The sequence below is a fragment of the Zychaea mexicana genome (assembly GCF_025766255.1).
Source record: "Zychaea mexicana strain RSA 1403 chromosome Unknown BDB00scaffold_55, whole genome shotgun sequence".
Taxonomy (NCBI): Eukaryota; Fungi; Mucoromycota; class Mucoromycetes; order Mucorales; family Lichtheimiaceae; genus Zychaea; species Zychaea mexicana.
The window spans coordinates 1-22,064 of record NW_026516718.1 but is presented as its reverse complement, the minus strand read 5'-3'; the positions used below and the strand labels follow the sequence as shown (position 1 = coordinate 22,064).

General features: G+C 45.3%; 8 protein-coding genes across 8 annotated transcripts; 5 read left to right on the top strand and 3 right to left on the bottom strand.

Annotated features, from left to right (window-relative positions):
• Window positions 1–24: 24 nt before the first annotated feature.
• Window positions 25–988, bottom strand: BDB00DRAFT_874032 (ELO family; the record flags this gene model as incomplete). The annotated part of the gene is made up of 2 exons (XM_053127169.1): window positions 25–531; window positions 653–988. The coding sequence occupies 2 exons, from the start codon at window positions 986–988 to the stop codon at window positions 25–27; spliced, it is 843 nt and encodes a 280-aa protein (XP_052977914.1).
• Window positions 989–1,257: 269 nt separating this feature from the next.
• Window positions 1,258–2,447, bottom strand: BDB00DRAFT_831594 (HotDog domain-containing protein). Its single transcript, XM_053124136.1, has 3 exons — window positions 1,896–2,447; window positions 1,759–1,828; window positions 1,258–1,662 (listed from the first exon to the last, which is right to left on the bottom strand). The coding sequence occupies exons 1-3, from the start codon at window positions 2,279–2,281 to the stop codon at window positions 1,423–1,425; spliced, it is 696 nt and encodes a 231-aa protein (XP_052977913.1). The 5' UTR covers window positions 2,282–2,447; the 3' UTR covers window positions 1,258–1,422.
• Window positions 2,448–6,218: 3,771 nt separating this feature from the next.
• Window positions 6,219–9,455, top strand: BDB00DRAFT_930228 (uncharacterized protein). The gene is made up of 3 exons (XM_053128996.1): window positions 6,219–7,127; window positions 7,232–7,500; window positions 7,605–9,455. Exons 1-3 carry the CDS (start codon window positions 6,604–6,606, stop codon window positions 9,110–9,112), a joined length of 2,301 nt encoding a protein of 766 aa, XP_052977912.1. The 5' UTR covers window positions 6,219–6,603; the 3' UTR covers window positions 9,113–9,455.
• Window positions 9,456–9,908: 453 nt separating this feature from the next.
• Window positions 9,909–11,698, top strand: BDB00DRAFT_883709 (Metallo-dependent phosphatase-like protein; the record flags this gene model as incomplete). The annotated part of the gene is made up of 4 exons (XM_053128259.1): window positions 9,909–10,550; window positions 10,659–10,905; window positions 11,027–11,235; window positions 11,333–11,698. 4 exons carry the CDS (start codon window positions 9,909–9,911, stop codon window positions 11,696–11,698), a joined length of 1,464 nt encoding a protein of 487 aa, XP_052977911.1.
• Window positions 11,699–12,698: 1,000 nt separating this feature from the next.
• BDB00DRAFT_883708 (thiamine diphosphate-binding protein) lies at window positions 12,699–14,271 on the top strand (the record flags this gene model as incomplete). The annotated part of the gene is made up of 5 exons (XM_053128258.1): window positions 12,699–12,836; window positions 13,026–13,175; window positions 13,342–13,921; window positions 14,035–14,161; window positions 14,241–14,271. 5 exons carry the CDS (start codon window positions 12,699–12,701, stop codon window positions 14,269–14,271), a joined length of 1,026 nt encoding a protein of 341 aa, XP_052977910.1.
• Window positions 14,272–14,705: 434 nt separating this feature from the next.
• BDB00DRAFT_831588 (kinase-like domain-containing protein) lies at window positions 14,706–17,037 on the top strand. The gene is made up of 5 exons (XM_053124135.1): window positions 14,706–15,041; window positions 15,106–15,196; window positions 15,274–15,330; window positions 15,413–15,838; window positions 15,935–17,037. Exons 1-5 carry the CDS (start codon window positions 14,737–14,739, stop codon window positions 16,598–16,600), a joined length of 1,545 nt encoding a protein of 514 aa, XP_052977909.1. The 5' UTR covers window positions 14,706–14,736; the 3' UTR covers window positions 16,601–17,037.
• Window positions 16,824–18,171, bottom strand: BDB00DRAFT_474322 (uncharacterized protein). The gene is made up of 2 exons (XM_053117519.1): window positions 18,012–18,171; window positions 16,824–17,908 (listed from the first exon to the last, which is right to left on the bottom strand). Exons 1-2 carry the CDS (start codon window positions 18,069–18,071, stop codon window positions 17,048–17,050), a joined length of 921 nt encoding a protein of 306 aa, XP_052977908.1. The 5' UTR covers window positions 18,072–18,171; the 3' UTR covers window positions 16,824–17,047.
• Window positions 18,172–19,663: 1,492 nt separating this feature from the next.
• BDB00DRAFT_831585 (uncharacterized protein) lies at window positions 19,664–20,197 on the top strand. Its single transcript, XM_053124134.1, has one exon. The coding sequence runs from the start codon at window positions 19,823–19,825 to the stop codon at window positions 20,156–20,158; it is 336 nt and encodes a 111-aa protein (XP_052977907.1). The 5' UTR covers window positions 19,664–19,822; the 3' UTR covers window positions 20,159–20,197.
• Window positions 20,198–22,064: the final 1,867 nt, after the last annotated feature.

Below are 22,064 nucleotides of genomic sequence, written 5' to 3'. Positions count from 1 at the left end.
GAAAATATGCAAATGGTCCCTCGTTTAGTTGGACTTCTTGAGGCTGGCAGCAATGCGCTTTCCATAAGTACGGCGAGCAAAGTCGACAAAGAGGTAGGTGAGAGGCAAAAGATAGCCGACGTTGACAAAGACGGCGAAACGCTGACCGGGAGAAACCACACAGTCAGGAACGAACAGATAGCTGATAGCCAGGGACATGCCGACCAAGAACTGGGAGATCTGGATCGAGGTCAAGTAGCGCTTTCCGGGGGGATGCAGGCCAATGGAGGTAGCGGCGTAGTAGCAGTACATGACGGAGTGGACGAAGGAATTGAACAAGACAAAGATCCAGATGGGAGTGGCCTTGTAGCGGATACCGGCCCACATGGTCAACATGGCGCCGGAGTGATGGTAGGTCTGCAACAAGGACGAGCGACGGCCCTTGAGCAGGATAATGGCAGTATCGATGACCTCGTAGTACTTGGACAGGTAAAACAAGTAGCCCCAGTAGCCCAATGATTCATCCCACAAGAACTCATCCGTATCGCAGTACTAATAAACAAAGCATCCAAAAAGTTGTTAGTGGAAACCTGCTCCTGCACATCAAAAACAACCGACCGGCTTTCCAGTGCCCGGTGCCCAGGACACATATAAACCCGACAATTGTACTTACAGCATAATGCGTATCCACATCTCGCTGGAACCATGCTCGCTTCATACCGCTGGCCATGTTGTAAAAGGTGATCATTGAGTAGACAGCAAGGGCAAAATTATGCAAAAAGACGAAAGCGGTCATGAACTTGCTCGACGACGATGCATTGGACACACCGCGGTTCTTTGCCTCGACACGGGACAGCTTGCCGTCCTTTGGATTGAGCAGATGGATGGCGACAGCATAGGTGGAGGCGATAGCAACAGGTGTCTTCCAATCCATAAAGAACTCGTAGTATTCGGGAAACGGGACACCGGGGATCGCAGTGAGCTTGTCAATGACGCCGAGTGAGCTCATGATGTTGTTGATTCAATTGCTGGAGCAGGTAAAGAGGAGAAGAGGAGAAAAAAACAAGGGGTGGAGAGCAAGTACGAGCAAGAAGAAAAAAGGCTGTAAAGGGTGCAAGTACCCGTCGGTATTTATATGATTTGCCTCAGACAGACCCAAATTTTTTTTTTTTTAATAGTTGAGCCTTTTTGCTAGGCCCTGCCTCAACACATCCTTATCCGAACAAAACTCAGATCTCCCCCAGAGTTTGGGTTTGGGTTTCCAAGCAACGAGACATGTGCCCCCCCCCCTATGACAATCAACTCTGTTATCTAACGCTGGCTCTCCTACGCTCATCCGCAGTTTTGTTGTGATTATGGGGAATAATTTATTGTCTATATGGGATGGATGATGATTGATTCTAATGCACAAAATACACGGTGAGCTTTTTGACAGGCTAGCCACTACGGCTGACCTTCTTTCAAAGGACCAGCAGTGCGAGGACTGATGTACAATGCAGTTGCTTCAGTCAACAGCGTGTGGTCAATGGCCGTTTCCACTCGCGCATGGGCATACGCCTTGCGGCCTTCGACCCGATCGAGTTTTCCACGGATGACAACCCACTGGTCAGCCTTGCATGGTTTACGGTAATCAACCGACAAATTCGCTGTGAAACCCGTATAATTTGGCAGACTAGGAAGTGACTAGAACCACGAGATGACAGATCAGATCTCAACCTTTCCTAAATATATATATATATATATACACCCGAGCATATGCACTCTATCAGATCCACTTACAACATAGGCCAAATGTTCGTCGAGTAACGTTCCCAGCATGCCGCCGTGGATAATTCCAGCATGTCCGCACCTAAAATAGGAGCATTAAAGACCACTCTGTAACATACTTGATCTCTCATGTTGGCATAGCAACTTACAAATTACGACCAAGATGCATGACAATGACACATTCCGTCTTGTCATGGTTGAAAAACTTTAAAGGTCGCAAAGCGATCTTGCCATCACCGCGCAGTGTCGTAGCTGTCAAAGAAACTTCCCGGGCCGTATCTGACATGTGACCATAAGCTTTAACTTCATGCCATTCCGAAGAAGCTGTCAGTTCCTGCACAATGGCAAGCGATTCTTGTTCTTCAAATAAGGCTTCTTGTGCAGGACTAAACGTAAAACCCTGATCACTTCGGTCGACAGCGATATATTCGGCTTCAGGTCCATGGCCATTCATTACTGAGGCGGCGGCGGTGTGTTGTTGTTGTTGTGAAGGGCCCATGGCGATGCTAGGTAACAATATTTCACTTGCTGTCATTATTCTCGGTCGACGTACTGTATGGGGGAAGAAAGGAGAGGGTATTTAGAAAAAGAAAAAAAAAAGGCAAACCAAAGAAATGGTGGCGTATAAATATTGATCAAGAGGGGAGAGAGAGAGAGAGAGAGAGAAAGCGAAAGAGAGGGTAAACGTAAAGCCTCTCAAGTACCTGCGTAAAGAATGCCTGCAGTAACAGCTGCAGAAGCATTGTTCGACAATCGACGCCGAATTTGTAAGTGGGAATTGTGATTGGTTGATAAACTGAAACTGCGTTTTGAGAGTTGAAGAAGACGACTCGAGACACAGTTTGAATACAAGGGGCGGCTCATCATTGGAGAGTTAATCTTTATGCGGTTTGTACTGGCCGCCTCCACTTTTTGATCTCTTGCGTTGGGGCAAACAAGGATAAAAAAGGCTCTTTGAAAAAGAAGGAACCAAAAAGAAAACTTCTTTTCGGGGATGAGCTGAGAAGGTTCGCACGGCCAGTGGAACTGACACACTCCGCTATCTTTCGATCTCGCACTCCATGTAAACAGATAAACAGTGGACACAAAGTGATATACCATGTCCATACGATCTATCTTGAGTGTTCTATATCAGGTGTCGTGTAGGCAAGAGAGTTACAGCAGCGCCAATAATAGATAGACCGTAATGATATAGAGCGGAACGAATAGTAGGTTTCCTTCCGGACTAATTTAGGGGTAAACAGCACTCGTGGAGCTGATCAAGTAGTGCCGCACTCTACTGTACCCCTGTTGACGTTTATCTCTACTACATACTGTCGGCGGTGTGGTACACTTTGATAAATGCAACGCATACACATTGAGATACTAGTCTTCTTTGGAGCCAATTCGCGTCGTTTCTTGCAAAGTAGGTGTACTGGATCTATTACTGCACTTTTTACTGTCGGAGAGTGAAAGGGTAATCTAACGACACACATGAACGCGCATTTTTATGGCACAGTCATCGACACAACAACAACAACAACTCGCCGGAGCAAATCTTCATGACGAGCATCGCTGTCATAAAAAGTGTTCAGCAACGGACTTTTTGGTGCTTTCTAAAACTCTTGTTCGTCGTTTCTGAGAGATCACCAAAAAGCACAAAATTACATCCCTTTATATTTTTGTGTCGCGAACGGACCTTTTCCGCGAAAATGAAAAGGCACGCTATGATACAAAATCGCTCTTGCAAGATAAGATTGAATTACAATGATGTGAGCTGGACGTTACAGAGACTCGATATACCACATGGTCAGAAGAAATGATATAATCAAGTAACAGTATATATCTGGAATAATATCTGTATCAAGTAGCCGGCGTGTCTTAGTCAGCAACAATACAGCATTTCATGTGATGGCACTGTAGAATCTTGCATATCAAAACGGTCCTGCAGCATACACGCAAAATAACGAAAGATATGTAGCATAGTATCGAAGCTACCGCTCTCTAAAGTTTAATTCGATTACGTAATGTATTATTCCTCGATAAGTAGTACAAAGATTCCTAAGCGAAAAGCGAACATGCGAATCCAATAATCAGGTATGGAGGAGTGAATATGTCGTGTTGGTTTTTGGGATGAGAACATTATATACTACTTGTGTGTGTGTTGCTCGTTTTTGCACGTAAAAACCTGTGGAGGGCAAGAGAATCACCGTGAGATACAGAACTTGATAGTCAACAAGACCTCATTCCAGCGACTACTACATAGCTCATCATCAGCAGCCAGTGAACCTGGTAGTGATCTATGTGTCGATTGAAGTTTAAAAACGCTCGGCTAACCTGTGCCCAAACCTGCTTGTTTAGATACTACGTCCACGAAGAGCAACACTATGCAACTATGAATCTTCCGGTGGTCCGACGAGCTGGCCGATGGACAGCAATCAAAGACACTTTTTTCAGATCTACAAAGAATAGCAAGACACATCAGCATTCTCAATATATCATAAAAGTGTACTGCTCAGAATTTACGGTACGTGGTTTGAAAGCCATGTGGACACATCGCAGTTGGCCCTTTTGCTTTTCCATCATCCTTAGGCATGGAATATTCCATCTGGCACCCCCTTCTCATACAATTACATTTTTAAGGCTTTGTTTTGAGAGCCACTGCTGCATGCACTCCTTTTTTCTTTGCACACACACAATTCCAAGTATATATCTCAGGTACATAACTGGTCTTTGTACATGACTGAGTGCTCTATAAAATTTGAATATTTTTACTCAGGAACTTGCCGAGACGACGTAGATCATCAGCTCCTGCATTTTGCTCAGCTACAACACATAATATACATACTATGATACATATTATTACATACTCACGTAAGTAGTCATCTAAATTCTTGTGTGAATGCATAATAGATTTTGCGACTGCAAAAGGAAAGTTATTACGTCAGGCCAATCATACCCTAAAGTAAAACTGTGTTTTGTGGTGGTTGAGAGTTTAAAGAAGAAGATTTGCTTGATTGACAGTTTGTAAACAGGGGAGGGGGGGAAAGAAGAGGAGATATATAACTGAGGAGGAGAGAGTGTAAAATGCAATCATCATTTGAAAGCTTCTTAAGCTTCTAGATATGGAACCTTTGTTTGTTTGGGAAAAATATGCTCAAAGAATGAAAGCTTCTTTTAAACTTCTTGGGGATGTCCTATGAATTATGTACGGGCGCCTGACGCAAAACCCACTTTGTAAATGTCAAGGGTCAACGAAACGTCACTGAGAATAGACTATTACATATGCTGTTTTGTGTCCTCTTTGCTACATACAGTCTCACTGTATGTGCGACGCTATAAAGCGTAGTAGCTGTCAGGTACATATCGAAAGACCGTGTACTGTGACCAAAAAGGAAGCGCTATGGCAAAGCAAACAAGTGTTCTTGGAATCGTTGCTTATGAACTTATATAGAGCATCTGCTCGTGCGACGGAATAGAAGAAAGATTTGTATGTAATAGCATAGTGTTTCCTGCTGCACAGCATATCATGCTTTGATAAACAAAATATGCGTTTTTTACTTCAAAGACACATGCACCTTTATTTCTTTCTGGGGGGGCGGGGAATGCTTTCTAAACAAGCATCGATTGTTGATGCGATATATATATATATTTTTGGAAGCAGACTTGTCGCATTTGACGATCTTTTTCTTTGTGCAAGGTGTGCTTGTCACACACATTCTTTATTTGTTGGCCGTTGTATGTTGCTGTTGTTGTTGTTGTTATTAGCCCGACGAATGTTAAACAACCGCAATAAACTATGTATCGTCTCACTAATTACACCGTGCATACACACACACTTGCATGATCATGTCGACTGTGGGCTCTATATATATATCCCATGGAGGAGAGGACAACCGTGACCGGTGGAGTGTGTACCCTTCATTAGTCTTCAAGTCCCTCGTGGCACGTGCGTCATTCCATCCTATTTATTTTTTTTTTTTTTTTGTAGAAAAAAGCTGCTGTGCATATTATGAAAAAAATGTTCAGGTACGCTGCTCAGCATAAAAGTAATATACATATAGCAGCCAAGGCCACAGCCCCAACCAGGCAGCGACCAAGTTGGGATGCATGTTGGCGTCCCCCTCATTCGATTGATATATATGCAGTCAAAGGTACACAATAGTGCGCAAAATACAAACACCAGCGAAACTATAATAACAATTACACCTCCCACAATGATTCATTGGGACCCTGTTGCTTTACATGATCGCTGATAGTGCCGTTGTCCATTACTTTTTTACAGAATACACCCCGCCTTGTCTTGCTCGTATGCACAGCTCGAGAAGAAGAGGGCTTTTGCGTCATGAAGAAGAAGAAGATGCAGAAGTAAGTAAGAGAGAAAGCGGCAAGTCCCTTTTTTTTTTTTTTTTCGCCCGTGACGGGGTTCGTTTCTGGCCCGTTACTGTAAGATTATACTTTAATGCTCCATTTCTCCTTTAGTTACTTGACCTCTTTTTTTCTTCTTGCTTTTCCTTTTTCTAATATTCTGGGAAATATTGTTGAGCAGAGAGCAATCATCGCACACAACCGCACGACACCCGCACTCTCTTCCCTTTCTCTCTCTCTCTCTTGTCTTTTTCTAACCCCACTTTTGTCTTTTGCTGTGTTGTGTGTGAGTGAGTGTGTGTGTGTGTGCAATATCAAATAGCGCCTGTAGTGTTCGTTGGTGTGTTCTGACATAGCAACGGACTCTCTCTTTCTCTCACTCTTTCTTTTCTTTCCCTCCCTCTCCTTCTTTCTTTCTTTCTTTCTTTCTGCTCCTTCCCCACACACAAAGGCTGCCAACAACAACAACACCAACAGCACCCTGCGGCTCGACTCTCACTCAAAACAATAATGTCAACAGTCGCCATGGCAAGGATGCCATCGGATGCTGACCGTGTCCCAGATGATTCCACCACCACGACATCCTCTAATGCTGGGCAAAAACAGCAAACCACGACCTCCCAAAATACAGAAATAGAAAACAACAACAAGAACGCTGGAACCAGAAAGTCGGACTCGGGTGTCTACTTTGCAATGATGCTCTCGGATTACTTGGAGAAAAATGCCAACGAACTGCCAAGCGATCACCTGGCAGCTTTTTCGGAATCGCCCAAACGTAGTAATATGAGTGCTGCTTTCGACACTGTCGTTCAAGAGCAACAAAATAGCAACACAGCCTCCTCTTTTTCTTCAGCAACAGTAGCCGAGACACCACAGCAGCCACGAGTATTAGCGTCCTCGACGACCCACTCAGGAACAACAACAACAACAACAACAACATCGGTCACTTTAAAACAAGACAGCGATCATCCACCCGAAGAAGCAGCGACAGCAGCAGCAAACGAAGCCATGGCCAATCTGTCGAACTTGATATGGTAAATTAACAAGCAGTCTATCGATAAGATCAAACAGAGGAGTGTGTCATCCTAAAACTAATCATTGTGTGTGTGTGTGCGTTACTCGTCATTACTTTTTAAAGGGTGCCTGCGCATAAGCACCCGCAAATTGCACCTAGTGAATTTGTTCATTGGATACAGGTGCACGGAGCGGCTCCAACTCGGAAAGGGTCCAAAGTGAAACGTCAAAAATCCCAGCTGTCCAGGTCAATGTCCTACAACGACGCCCTCGAGGACTTTGACAAGGACACCAGCACGGACAGCACAAGTGAGAGCGACTCGCCCGTCAGTCCCAAGGACACAGACGCTCGCTTGCTACCGGGAATAGCCGAACATGCACATGGGAAAGATGGTAAGCAAGTCCAGCCCATGTTTTAAATTTGTACTTTTTCGGTTAAAAAAAAAACATTTAATTCAATGCACACGTCTGACATTTTCTTTGATTGACACGCACAGGCCATGTATTTGATCGTCACTCTACTGTGGTAGACGACTCTCGCATATTGGCACCACCTACACAGAACCGCTCATTGTTACGTCGCTCGGCCTTTTCAGCCCGACGTGCACCAAGCGAAGGAGGACCCCGCGGAGGTATTGGAGATCGACGACGCAGCAGACGACCCGCGCCTGCACCACGTCACTCCACCGACACAAGCGAACGCATGGGACACGTGCCTTCCGCCGAGCCTATCAGTCTGCATGACCATCCTGTCAGCCTGAGCGAATGGATCGACCTTGGCAGCGCCAGCCTCGAACCAGATGACTCACAGCATGGCATTCTTTCTCGCGTTCATGACGCGGAATCACAACTCTTTTCAAAAATCATGGACGAAGATCGTCATCATCACCCCACCATGAAAGATGAAAAGAACCAAGACAAGGCAACACCCCCATCGGAAGAAATGGCGGCGATCCCAGAAGTTGACACGTCAGAAGAAAGGGCGCAAGTGCAGGAAAGCGACACGACACTTTCAACAACCACTGCAGCCACTACTACTGCTACTACTATTAATACGAATGATGATTCAGATACTGGTGTATCTGCCGAATCCAATCCTGCTGCTATCACAACATTAACGGATGAACGGAGGGTAACATTACGACGTTCAGCCTCTGACCTTGTCATGAACGAAAGAGTAGAGAGAAAGCCATCATGGATAAGCAATCTATTGAACGGCGATAAAAAGAAAAAGAAGAGTCGACGAGGATCCTTACGACGCGTAGACGACGCACGCCACATTAGCGAAAAGGAACGGGATACATTGCAACTGACCCGAGTCACTTCAATGAACGATGACCCCGATAACAAGAAGCGCGGGTTTGCAGCATTCATCTCACGTTCACTCTCACTGAAATCGATCACACGCAAAGAACCCAAATTCAACCCAATGCGTGCAAAGGCATTGGTGGCAGGTTCAGGACCCAAGGCTCCACAAAACGGAGTAAACGGACAACAGCAGCAACAACCTCTTGTTACCAAGCAGTACATCAACAGCTATCGGTTACCGATTCACGTTGAGCGTGCAGTGTATCGATTGTCGCACATGAAATTGACCAACCCAAGAAGACCCTTGCATCAACAAGTCTTGATATCCGAGTTTATGTTTTGGTATCTTTCCATCATTAACCCTCAGCCTCCACAACAACAACAACAACAGCAACAAGGTGAAGGAAACCAGAATACTACTAGTAGCGGTAGTGATACTAGCAATACCCAATGGTCTTCCCAGCAACATCATCAGCAGCAGCAGCAGCAGCAGCAGCAATATTACCAGCAAGGCGAAGCTAATGAAGCAGCAGCATTAATGAACAACAGAGCAGCAACAGCAACAGCTCGGCCGCCAAAATTTAGTGCAGAACGCCGTTTCTCCGACGACAGTGTTGCTGCTGCTGTACCAAGACGGACTAGCCAAAGCTCGTCTGATGAAGAAGACAACGTGCCACTAAGCCATTACCGGAAATGAACAGAATTTTAGATCCGTTCTCTCTTTGTGTCTCCCCGTATAACCCAACTTTTGCACACTTTAACCGACTCATATAATATTACGTTCCCTTCATCATCTTTCTCTACTAGTCATCATCTATCACTATAACACATACACACACAACACACAACACTCTACTACTATAGTTCGAATATCCCTCTTTTTTTTTTTTTTTTTCTTTTCTCCTTCTTTCCTAATCTTCTATCTATTCTGTAAAATACCTGTTTGTCTCTCTTGAAACCCTTACCCCTCCGCAAACCACACGTTTTTTTTAATAACATTCTCTGTTTATTTTCCTCTAATAAAACATTTGAAAAGGACATGATGCCTTTATATGTTTCTGCTTTAGCAAAGTGCATGAATTTCTGTATCTACTAGGTAGAAAGAAGGGGGGGGGGAAGAAGGTGAGGAGAACTGGTTATAATGGGGGGGGGGAAGGTAGAAGACGTGCAGTAATAGTAGTAAAAGGATTGACACGCATTGTTCCCAAAGCTATATATACTATATATATACACCCCATTGCATTGTCCGACATCCAAGGATTGGCAAAGAAAAAAAAAAGATGTTGAAGAAAGTGAGTGTGCGGCATGCCAATTTTCACACACTCTCTCCCTTTCCCTCTCTTCTTCTTCCCTCTCTGACCATCCTATAAACACTTGATAGCACTACCTTGGAGTACACACACATAGCAACAACAACAACAAAAGTAACAATGGGCAACAATATATCCAAACGTAGCAACAAGAAGGGAGGAGGTCGCCGAGCAACCAAGAGCATGCCACCGCCTGCTCGTCCCCCGCCTTCTGAGGATAACGAATACAGCGTCAACACTACCCAATCGGTCAATTCCATTCTCCTCAATTCCCAACATCGCCAATCATTGCCTGTAGGAGGAGGAGGAGGAGGAGTAGGAGGCAATCGTTCATCATCATCATCGGGTGGAGCCACGTCGGCACTCGCTCAACTCAATCCGAATTTCCCTAATCGTGACAATAAACAACAACAACAACAACAACAACAAGAGGAACCACAAGACGATGACGAGCAAGATACCATTCAGGCACAACAACAAGATCCTTTCGGTGGAAAAGTAGCTCATCCACAACAACACAAACTGCTCGCCGCTTCTGACTTTTGGCCACCTCAAGGTGCTGGAGGCAGTACTAGTCACCGACAGTCGCTCGGTGAAGGCGACCTGAGCAATAACAATCAACTGACCGTCGGTTCGATCAACCAGTTGACAGTCAACTCGGTCGCTAGCTACAATACAGCCTCCGTCACGCCTGCCGAATTAGATGATTACATTGAACGGCTTTTGAACGCTGGCTATTCAAAAATTACCAAGCAACTTTGTCTCAAGAATGCAGAGGTCGTGGCCATTTGTCGTGCTGCAATGGAAATCTTCTTGAGTCAACCTGTAAGTATGGAGGGGGTTGTAGCTAATATGTTTCATCTCTCCCCTTCCTCCCCTTGAAATACTTTTTTCGGGGAAACTGAAAATCCCCTTTCTTCTTCTTTTATTTAGTCGCTTTTGGAGTTGTCTCCTCCTGTCAAGATTGTTGGTGATACCCATGGTCAATATACCGATTTAATCCGACTGTTTGAAATGGGAGGCTTCCCACCTAGCAGTAACTATCTGTTTTTGGGCGACTATGTCGACCGAGGCAAGCAGTCTTTGGAAAACATGCTGCTGCTCCTCTGTTACAAGATCAAGTTTCCCGAAAACTTCTTTTTGCTCCGTGGTAACCATGAATGTGCCAATGTCACAAAAGGTGAGTTTTTGTATTTCCTTGACTAGTAAACACCATGTGGATGCGAGGAAGATCCAGGGGGGGGGGGAAGGGGTTAGGTTTCTGTATGCAAGCATTGCTAAAACCAAAAAAATCGATTTAGTTTACGGCTTCTATGATGAATGCAAACGTCGCTTGAATCCGAAAATGTGGCGGACTTTTGTTGACACCTTCAATACCATGCCTATTGCAGCCCTAGTGGCAGGCAAGATCTTTTGCGTCCATGGTGGATTATCGCCTTCGCTGCACAACATGGACGAGGTGCGCAACATCCAGCGACCTACCGATGTGCCAGACTATGGCTTATTAAACGTATGTTGACGCTTTCTTTGCACAATAAGTGCTCTACAGACTTGATAACCATCGCACTCAACCGATCAACCGTTATTGTTCACATTGTGTTCATTAGGATCTTTTATGGAGCGATCCGGCGGATTTGACGGACGATTGGGAAGATAACGAACGAGGCGTGTCGTACTGTTTTGGCAAGAAGGTGATCAATGAGTTTCTTGCCAAGTTTGATCTGGACTTGGTATGCCGGGCACACATGGTGGTAGAGGACGGCTACGAGTTCTTTAACGACCGCACATTGGTCACGGTGTTTTCTGCACCAAACTACTGCGGCGAATTTGACAACTTTGGCGCAGTGATGAGTGTCAGTGAGGAGCTGCTGTGTAGCTTTGAGCTACTGACGCCTGCAGATCATCCACTGGCCAAGGAACGCTCAAAGAACAAAAAGACGAATGGCACAAACGGCCAGACGAACGGACGATGAGTTGGCTGATCCAAAAAGTACCTTCCTCTCATGAGTCGTATGCTCTCATGAGTATATATATAGATATATATATATATCAAACAACCCCCTCTCTACTACCTATCGAAATAAGCTACCACTTATCACAATCCCTTAGACTTTTCTCTTTTGTTTATATACATACACATATATACATTAGTCTCTCGCTCATTCGTTTTCTCTTTTATTCTCGTATTTATTTTATACTGTTATCCACTATCCCTTTTTCCACACTGACTCCACACTGACTCCACACACCGTCACACGCACACGCGCAACCAACAACAGCAACAAAAAGCACACAATCACTCGTACACAATATATATTTATACACACTATTACAACAAGAACAATGCAAAAGAAGAGATATCTGATTGAATGGACTATTGTGCAACGCACAGTTCGCACCCAAAAAGAAAAACAGAAGCTTATACAGCCGAGCTTAACAGTGCAAGCCATCTGAGGGCCGGGCGATGGGGTGGGGGGCAGTAGAAAGAGATAGACAGGCAGAAAGCAGGAAGGGTATAATAGGACCGTGTGAAGCAAATGGGCGGACCGGAGTCGATAAGTCATAGAACGAGAGAGCTATCGCCAAAGTAAAAGCGGGGGAAACCATGGGACAACTCGGAGCAATTCGCGTTCGCCACCCCCAACAGCCACCCGATCCGCCCGCCCGCTCACACAATTTCCCAGCAATCCCTTTTTCTTGTCTCTTGTTTGCTTTTCTTTCTTTCTTCGCCTCCTTTTTGATAATACCCTGGACAAGACACAATGACCTTCCTCACATCCCTTCAGCGCATTGCTCCTGTTGCCGCATCTGCTCGTCGTGCTGCCAAGCCTGCAATCTACTCTGCCTTCACTGCTGGCCAACAGCGCTTCAACTCCAGCAACGCTGTCGAGGTAAGGGAAAAAGGGGGAGGAGTGGAATAATAATAAAAAAAACACGTCACCAGCAACAACAACAACAACAACTCACACATACATGTCTATATTGAAATACAAAAATCAAAAGATGACCGTGCGTGATGCTTTGAACCAAGCTCTGGAGGAAGAACTGTTGCGCGACGAAAAGGTGTACATCCTTGGTGAAGAAGTTGCCCAGTATAACGGTGCCTACAAGGTAAATTTTATTATACACTCTCAATTAACTCATATGGGAGAAGTCGGGAAAATACACGAAAAAGATTGGGCCAAAAAATTAAAAAAAAAAGTTTCTTCCGACTTACTCTGTTCCCCCCCCCCTCACGGATCTCCCTTTCCCCAACCCAACCCAACCCAACCAACCAATGCGTTTTTTTGTGTTTGATAGGTCACCAAGGGATTGTTGGACAAGTTCGGATCAAAGCGAGTCATTGACACCCCTATCACCGAGATGGGTTTTGCCGGTCTGGCTGTTGGCTCGGCCATGAGTGGCCTCAAGCCTGTCTGTGAATTCATGACCTTCAACTTTGCCATGCAGGTGAGCAACAGCTGTAGCAGTTTGTAGTTTTTTTAGTAGCAGTGGAGAAGAAGAACACCCACCCCCCCCTTGAGAGAGCAAGCAAGCGTGTACAGAATCGTAGAAAGGGAAAAAGGAACGTTAACAAAAGATCCTGGCGTGTGTGTGTGTGTGTGTGCATATATAGGCTATCGATCAAATCGTCAACTCTGCCGCAAAGACTCACTACATGTCTGGCGGTACCGTCAAGGTCCCCATCGTGTTCCGTGGTCCCAACGGTGCTGCTGCCGGTGTTGCCGCCCAGCACTCGCAGTGCTATGCCGCATGGTACGGCTCTGTGCCTGGCCTGAAGGTTGTCTCGCCATGGAACTCGGAAGACGCCAAGGGTCTTTTGAAGGCCGCCATTCGCGACCCCAACCCTGTCGTTGTCCTTGAGAACGAGTTGGAGTACGGTGTCTCCCACCCCATGTCCGCCGAGGCCCTCTCCAACGACTTTGTCTTGCCCATCGGCAAGGCCAAGGTCGAGCGCGAGGGTAAGGATATCACCATCGTCTCACACTCGCGCTCCGTCGGTTTCTCCATCAAGGCCGCCGAGGAGTTGGCCAAGAGCGGTATCTCTGCCGAAGTCATCAACTTGCGCACCATCCGTCCCCTCGATGTGGACACCATTGCCCAGTCGATCAAGAAGACCCACCGTATCGTCACTGTGGAAGGTGGCTGGGCCTCCTTTGGCGTTGGCTCTGAGATCGCTGCTCAGGTCATGGAATGTAAGTTTGTAGTGGAAGAGGGCTTCTTTCATCTTAAAAAAGTAGGATGGGTGTGTGTGTGGTGGAATTGACCAGGGCCTCCCAAAAATACTGACGTTTCTTGTTTGGAATAGCTGACGCTTTCGACTACTTGGATGCCCCCATGGTTCGCGTCGCTGGTGCCGATGTCCCCACCCCCTATGCAAAGAACCTTGAAGACTTTGCCTTCCCTGATGACAAGGTCATTGTCAAGACTGTTAGGTAAGCCTACAATAACTTATACATGCGCTGTCTGCAATCATCAAGTACTGGTATACTAACTAAGCTTTTATCTTTGCAGAGACGTTTTGGACAAGAAGATTGGCGCATAAATGCCCCCTTTTTTCAAAAAACTAGCACATTATAATAATCACTTTGTTTCTCCCATCATGCCCTTATAACAACATCACCACCACCTCCACCAGCACCTCTTCTACTTCATACAAGACACCTCTCCTGCTTTTGCTTTGGTTATATTCTTCTCCCTTACTTCCTCTTATTTTATACTATAGAAACACCGAAGGCTTGTGTGTACATAAAAAAAACAATCGCATTTTACACCAGCATCTACGCCCATGTTTACCCGCGATTGTGTGTGCTTTTAGGATATGACACTATAGAAACACTCTATTTTTCGATTTCTCTCTCATGTGTTGTCTCCCATGTTCTGTGTACGTGCGTGCGTGAGGGCGGAGTCTAAGCGATGGTCAAACCGCGCCCAATGACCGATTTCTTGACACCTCTTTTTTTTCTTTCGTTTTTTTTTTTTTTTTTTTAAAAGGGGACTCTTCAATCGCATGCTTTCGCAGATTAAAAACTTGCTCAAAGGAGGCAAGCAAAAGCGAACGTCTGTAGCAATGACGTCGTCAGAACAAGAGAAACGACAACAACAAGAGGAACATTCTAAAGAAAACAAGAGCAGCAGCAGCGACGACGGTACTACTGGTTCCAAACGAACCCTCATCGTTGCTGATCCCAACAAGCTCTCTGTGCAGCCTTCGCTCACGGCACAGCAAATATTTGAACAGGAACGCATTCGAAAGCGACGTTTGCCTAGTTATGCCGGTTTAGAACGGTTTGAGATAATTGAAAAGCTTGGCGAGTAAGTATTTAATGATATATGTGTATTGCATATACAGTATGCTAATAAGTCGTACCCACAACAGCGGTGCCTTTTCAATTGTCTATAAAGCACGCGATAGTCAGACCGGAAAACTTGTTGCTATCAAAGTTGTTCGCAAGCACGAAATCGACAAGGTAAAATGCGAACTCGTCTATTTCCTGGGGACAGTAGAAAAAAACTCACACACGGTTTTTTTTTGGGCGTTTGATAGCATGGTCGAACTCAGCATTTGCATGCAAGCTTGAAAAAGAAGCCACGGGCAACCGAGGTAAATTAAAGATAATAAATGCCCTCTGAGACAGAGAGAGACAGAGAGAAGAAGAAGCTTACGGTTCCATGTCAATCTATAGCGTGCCAACATTATGAAAGAAGTCCAAGTTATGCAGAGCGGCAAACACCAGAACCTTGTGCAGCTGTTGCACTTTTCCGAATCAGACGATCATTACTTTTTGGTCATGGAGCTCTGTCGGGGCGGCGAGCTGTTCCACCAGATTGTCAAACTGACATATTTCAGTGAAGACCTTGCACGCCATGTGATCCTCCAGGTTGCCCATGGGATCCGCCATCTCCACGAAGAATGTGGTGTCGTGCACCGGGATATCAAGCCGGAAAACATCCTATTCGAAGCCATCCCGATCGTCCCATCCAAAAGCCCCAAGGACGCGTTTGATGAAGACAAGGTGGATGAGGGTGAATTTGTGCCAGGCGTCGGTGGTGGCGGTATCGGTCTTGTCAAGATTGCCGACTTTGGATTAAGCAAGGTCATCTGGGATCAGGTAAAGTAAACAAAAAAAACCAAAACTCGTGATGTGATGTCAGTCAGTACTGGGGGAGGGGGAGAAAGCTTAAAAATAAGCATCGTCATTAAATAGGCAACCGGCACCCCTTGCGGAACGGTCGGCTATACGGCTCCCGAAATTGTGCGCGACCAGAAATACTCGAAATCAGTGGATATGTGGGCATTGGGATGTGTGCTCTACACCATGCTGTGTGGCTTCCCTCCGTTCTACGACGAGTCGATCCCAGCGCTGACGCACAAGGTCGCCAAGGGCCAATACACGTTCTTGAGTCCGTGGTGGGATCCGATCTCGGACGCAGCCAAGGATCTCATCACCCATCTACTGTGTGTGGATGCCGATAAGCGATACACCGTCGATGAGTTCTTGCGTCACCCTTGGATCACCCAACAACAGCAACACTTTGCGCCTGTACCGTCGCCTATGCCGATCGCTGCTATACCTTCAGAGTTTGATACCCAGACAACCAAATCCAACCGTCGTCGCAAGGATGCCTTTTCCCCCGGCGTCGCCTCCATCAAGGAAATCCTCGATATCACTTATGCTGTCCAGCGGATCGGCGAAGAAAAGGCTAGAAAGCTTGGCCATCTCACCGAAGAGAATGAAGAGGAGGAAGAGGACCATAAAACCACACACATCTCAAGGACGACGGAACATCGTCAACTTAAGCCTTTTGCTCTTGATCTAGACAAGGCAACCATTCTGAAGAATCGAAAGAAGGTATCCCCTGTTGCGGCTTAGCCCATGACAATTGTTACGTACTTGGTAGTAGCTTTCCTTTCTACCAGACCCATCATTTTGCTCGCTTATCTATTTTTTTTTTTTTTTTGCTTTATCCCCTCCCCATTTTATTTCTATACACTTTTTGCTATAAGTTTAAAATGAAAGTCTTGCATTATTTTATATCACTACATATCTGCATTATACACAAAGCTTTTTAGAAGAGTCGATCATTTTATGCAGTAGCCTTAAGCAGGCCTTTTTCCTTTGATCTCCTTCTACATACACCAGGGAAGGGGCTCAAGACCCAAAGATGCGAAGGTGACAATGGTCCATCTATTCAGTAACCAAACCTGCTTCTTCGCTATGGGCTTGATGTTCAAACTTTACTAGTTTCTCCACTTGTCCCATACTAAGCAACACAATAAAAAGAATCAAGCAACAGTGCTGTGTATAATACGGATCTTTTTATTCGGTATCTTTTCCTTGGCTTTGTCCTCTTCCTCGACCTCTATTTCCTCCGCTACCACCGCGACCTCGTCCACCACGGCCGCGCCCACGTCCTCTGCCTCGACCTCGACTGCTACTTTTTTCTTGATCTGACAGTGTTTGTTCCGTTGTATTAATTGCTGGAGGTCCTTGAGCTTCACCCGATGTGCTTTTCGCATGATTATTCCTATTATTATCATCATCATCCTGCCGCTCACTTTTTCTGGGTCTATCTTGCTTTTTCGGCTTGTCAGATTTGGGTCCGTCAGACTTTGGCGGTTTGTCATTGTTCTTGGGTTTACTGTCTGCCGCTTTGTTTGGCTTGTCCGATTTGGATTCACTCGCTTTGCCAGATTTTGGTTTATCGTTGGATTTGTCTGATCTGGGCTTATTTTCAAAAGACTTGTTGCCGGTGGGCTTGTCAGGCTTATCACTAGTAGATTTGTTCTGCTGCTGCGTTTTGTCGGATTTGGACTTTTCTGATTTAGACTTGTTATTTTGTTCCTTCTTCGGTGCTCGATCATTTTTGTTGTTCTTGTTCTTGATATTGCTATCCGTCGTTTCAACGGCCTTGTTTTTGGGTTCTTTCCGTTTGCCCTTTTTGTGATGGCCATCAGCAGCGCCTTCGTCCTTCTTCCTTGACTTTTTTTCTCCTTTCTCGCTTTGCTGTTTGGCATCAACCGCATTAATGTTGCCCTTCATGTCTTTGTTGCTACTAGTATCCGTTGATGATGGCTTTTTCTTCTTCTCTTCCTTTGAAGCTGCTGGCTTGATTTTGAAAGGAACAAATGGTGGTGGTCCACTATCGTCATCCGTTTGTAACCCACGTTTTACAAATTGCTATAGAAGAAACCCAGAAAAAAAAAAGATACGACGGACATAAGTACCTGTGATTGTGGAACGCTAAAGAAGAAAAAAATAACCATTTGATGCTACTGATTACCTTGCCCGCACGCCACGCTTGCACCATTTCTTGGACATGACCACCCAAAGGTTTCAACATCCCAGGGCCTAGCAGCAACAACTGATCCTTGATAGTAATCGGTTTTGTCACCAAGAATTTCGATCCAGGGGGCGTAAGTAACCTGCCAAATCATTAAATACCATCAGAGTCACCAATAATGAATATGTACCAGTAGGTCCTATACTGTACTTTATCGATTCGACGTGTCCCAGAAATTCAACGCCTGTGAGCTTCTTTTTACCCCCGTCGCTAAACACGACCCGCAAAAGCCTTGGGTGTTCAACTTGATGCGTAGACGGCAGTGCAACATTTTGAACTTGTTGAACTTGTAATACTGTTGGACCTGCAATGACAGGTTCTCCTTTTCGATCTCTTGGTTCACCAATGTGTCGTAAATCGGTCTAAATTATGCACAGTTATTGTTTGCCATGTAAAACGCGATTTCGCGCACTAAACGTGTTGTCAGGGTATATTTTTTAAAGAAACGTACATCGAGTGCAGCTGCCACCAGGTCTTCTAAAGAAGCGTTAGGATGATCAAGTTGTTCTCTAAGGATATTAATTCCTTCTTCGCTGAGGTACCATCCTTGCTCCTGTAATGCTTCCTTCATTGCTATCGTTATTTCGGACTAAAATTGGGATAGAAGGGCGGCAAAAGGAATAAATAATATATCGGCTAGCTGCGTGGATGGATATATAAGCATTGTTGCTTTTTACACCAGCTTTCCACATAGATTCATATAGTGTACGGAAGTCTATTTACACGTACAACCGATGGGCTTTTTCTTACATCTACAAAGTATTTGATGACTCAAAAAAGTGGCAAATAATTCTGAACCATTTTAAGAACAAGCAAGTGGATTTCCATAAGGAATGACAAAAATCGCTAATGCGTTTGCAGATACGTTTATGAACTATGACGAAAGACAGCCAGCCATTGAACGACGGCTCCTAAATGGGAAGCAATATGGGTCGCCATGGCAGCTATTTCTGGCTGATCTAACGTTAAACTGCGTACCCCGATATCCGCATAAAGTACTCTTAGACAATTTGGAACTCGACTGCTTGCTTTAACAGAAGAAGTATCGTTTGGCGGTCAGTTCGTGCTTCAGACGGCATGGGAAGAGGAACAAAGAGATGTAAATGAGCTTTTCGTAAATGAGGTATTACTTGTATTTATGTATAGTAGCAAAACATGGCTATGACTCACCTTATACAAAATGACTCGTTATGAACTTTTAAACATTGGGCAGTGGTAAACGGCTATACTAGGGCTGTAGTAGGTATGATGAACAGCCAGGTAAGTCAAGTACTAGGTTCATTACTTCTAGGTCTTAGAACATGTATGTATTTTATGTCTGTATAATAATATAATTTGGCTAGATAAAAAACTAAGGACTCTTTAAAAGTTGCTCGATATCCTTCAGACTGTTTCCAGCCACCAACATCTCCTTGACCAACGCGGCCCTTGTCTCGGCGCGTCTTGTCTCGTTGCTTTCCTTGGCTAGCATGCGCTCACGCTCCATTCTTTGCAAGGCAAGTTCGCGTTCCATGTTGAGTTGTTGGCTTTTGATGGCCATTTCCTCGCAGTGGCGTCTTTCCTCTGCTTCTTGCTGTTGTTCTCGAGCCAGGCGACGCTCTTCCATCTCAGCCTTTTGGTTTTCTTTAGCTAATGTCACTGCCTCTTGGTACCTGGCAGGGCTTCACTTTCCTTTGCAGTAATGGCGTCGATTATTGCGTTCTTGGTGGCCTGTTTCTTGTTGTGAGACTTCTTGACATTGGCCGCAATTGATGCTGGACGTTTGCGTGATGCAGGTGATGAGGACGATAGGGAGGATGGTGCGGTGTTGGCTGTTTCTGTTGATATTGGGACAGTGGCTGTATCATCAGTGCTATTATCTCGCGATGGTAGTGAATCGAATGTTGGCTCGTAGCTGTCGTTGTCGTGGCTGTCATGATAGTATCAATCAAAAAGCGCACGATCTTCTTCTGGCAAACAAAGAAGTTCCTGTGGCTCGTGGTCAAGCAACGCTGGAGTCGAACGAGCCTCCGGAACAGGGTGGATTACGACCGGCTCATCATCGTCAAGGTCACCGGTGTCGACACTGGCCAAGGGCATGTTGTTGATACGATTTCCCAGCACATTTAAGAGCTCCAAGAAACAGGGGCACGGTTTCTCAGCAACATCTATAAGTGAATTAAAACATAATCTTAGTATACATAAAGACGAAAAGCGACACCCAATAGCTAAAAAAAATGACTTACTCGAGATTGACTGCTGCTGCTGCTGCTGATTCAGTTCTAGGTGGATCGAACTTTCGTCGTCGTCATCGCTACCATCTTCTCCTTCTTGCTGTTATCGTCAGGTAACGCATCGTCAAATTGCTGGTGTCGTCTGTGAAACTTGCACCTGTTTCTTGTGAGGGCAACCCCTGGTTGGCTTGGTGGCGCTGGAGGGGCAGACGCGGTAGCCTGTTCGCCCGATGATACTTGTACTGCTAACGGTGCTGATGCTGGTGCGATGCGCAGCTGTGCGGAATCTGAGCGTGGGGCAGTAGTGGAAATCGGGAACTGGGATGATGCTGGAGAAGTCACTTCAACAAAGAAAAAAAAAATAGGAAATACAATAGGCCTGGTCAAAGGCCGCTGAAGCTTCAAATCTGAAGGTCGTACAAATATTTCTTCACCTAAAAAGTAAAGAGCGCGAGGGTTGAATGATCACAGCTGAAGCTACCTTTTTTAAGTAATACGTTTTCTTCAGTGTGATAATTGGCTAGAATGTTTTTACTGTACGACCTTCAGATTTGAAGCTTCAGCGGCCTTTGACCAGGCCTAATAGTGAGGAGTGAGTTCACATCAGGGTTGGATTATTCTTCACCTGATGACTTTTAAGTTACACAAAAACACACACACGCACACACACACGCGCGCGCGTACGTAACAGCAGAAAAACGACAACGTATCTTTTTGATTTATACAGCGCAATGCTGCCTTTTTTTTTAAAAGAAAAAAATGCTTTTATTAAACTACATACTGCTACTACTACATACCGCTGTCACTGCCACTGCTGCTACGGGTAGTCCTGGGCGAGACGACAACCTTTTGAACGCGACCAGCACGTTTCGTCGTTATACTTGTCGACACTGTGCCAGGGTACTTTTTGGCATTCGAAATCTTAGTCACAATATGCATAATTTAAAGAATAGAGAGAGAGAGGAGCAAAGTAGCAGAAATTATTTCCATGCAGTGCATTTAAATCTTGTATGTTGATCGCCTGGTCAACTGATCCAAAAAAGGAAAGAAAAGAGAGTTGACAGCGTCACTTGCCAAACCAGGACACGCCGAAGTATGGGTCTGTCATTTTCTGAGGCATTGGGGATGCAACCTCACTGACATTCCCCTTTGCAAAATGCACACTCCAGGCTACACGTACTCACTAACCTCGTCTTTCTACATGGCTCCTTATGAAGTGTCTCTATTTAATTGACGCGCTTTTCTTCTACTCGACACCGAGGCTACACAATGCCTAGGCCATCGATAAGACGCATGACGGGGGAAAATCTATACAGGCGATTATTGGTTTCCTCGTCCTTTCACAAAAGCGTCTGATGCCGGGCCTCGAAACCACCATGACTTCATTCTTGTTGCTGTTGCGGCTGCTGCTGTTCATCGTGGTTGCTATTGCTGCTGCTGACGCTACAGCCATTGTTCTGCTGGTGGTGTTGTTGCTGCATTGCTTATCTACGTGTCACCTTCGTCAAGCGTCTGCTACTGCTTGTCATTACCTTTGCTGGTGAAGTCCGTTCCCCAAAAGAGAAGTGGGAGTGAGAAAAGAAGTGCTTTATGTCGAAGAGATGGAAGAAGTGTTTTTGATTGGGAAGCAACAGAAGTCAAGTCTCTCTTTTCTTGTTTGAATAGCACAGAGCAGCTCGCATTAAAACATCAATGCACAGAATATGGTGTGGTCGTCAGTCGATGAAATACACTCAGAGAATTCGATTTTTTGGGCTATGTCTTTTGCGGATCCTCACTT

Coding starts and splice junctions, on each gene's coding strand:
- BDB00DRAFT_831594 (XM_053124136.1), bottom strand. CDS start 2,281: ATGACAGCAAGTGAAATATTGTTACCTAGCATCGCCATGGGCCCTTCA. Junction 1,829..1,895: donor ATGCATCTTGGTCGTAATTT/GTAAGTTGCTAT, acceptor CTCCTATTTTAG/GTGCGGACATGCTGGAATTA. Junction 1,663..1,758: donor ACGAACATTTGGCCTATGTT/GTAAGTGGATCT, acceptor TCGTGGTTCTAG/TCACTTCCTAGTCTGCCAAA.
- BDB00DRAFT_930228 (XM_053128996.1), top strand. CDS start 6,604: ATGTCAACAGTCGCCATGGCAAGGATGCCATCGGATGCTGACCGTGTC. Junction 7,128..7,231: donor AATCTGTCGAACTTGATATG/GTAAATTAACAA, acceptor TACTTTTTAAAG/GGTGCCTGCGCATAAGCACC. Junction 7,501..7,604: donor ACATGCACATGGGAAAGATG/GTAAGCAAGTCC, acceptor TGACACGCACAG/GCCATGTATTTGATCGTCAC.
- BDB00DRAFT_831588 (XM_053124135.1), top strand. CDS start 14,737: ATGCTTTCGCAGATTAAAAACTTGCTCAAAGGAGGCAAGCAAAAGCGA. Junction 15,197..15,273: donor GCAAGCACGAAATCGACAAG/GTAAAATGCGAA, acceptor GGCGTTTGATAG/CATGGTCGAACTCAGCATTT. Junction 15,331..15,412: donor AGAAGCCACGGGCAACCGAG/GTAAATTAAAGA, acceptor GTCAATCTATAG/CGTGCCAACATTATGAAAGA.
- BDB00DRAFT_474322 (XM_053117519.1), bottom strand. CDS start 18,071: ATGTTGAAACCTTTGGGTGGTCATGTCCAAGAAATGGTGCAAGCGTGG. Junction 17,909..18,011: donor AAGCGTGGCGTGCGGGCAAG/GTAATCAGTAGC, acceptor TTTCTTCTATAG/CAATTTGTAAAACGTGGGTT.
- BDB00DRAFT_831585 (XM_053124134.1), top strand. CDS start 19,823: ATGCTGGACGTTTGCGTGATGCAGGTGATGAGGACGATAGGGAGGATG.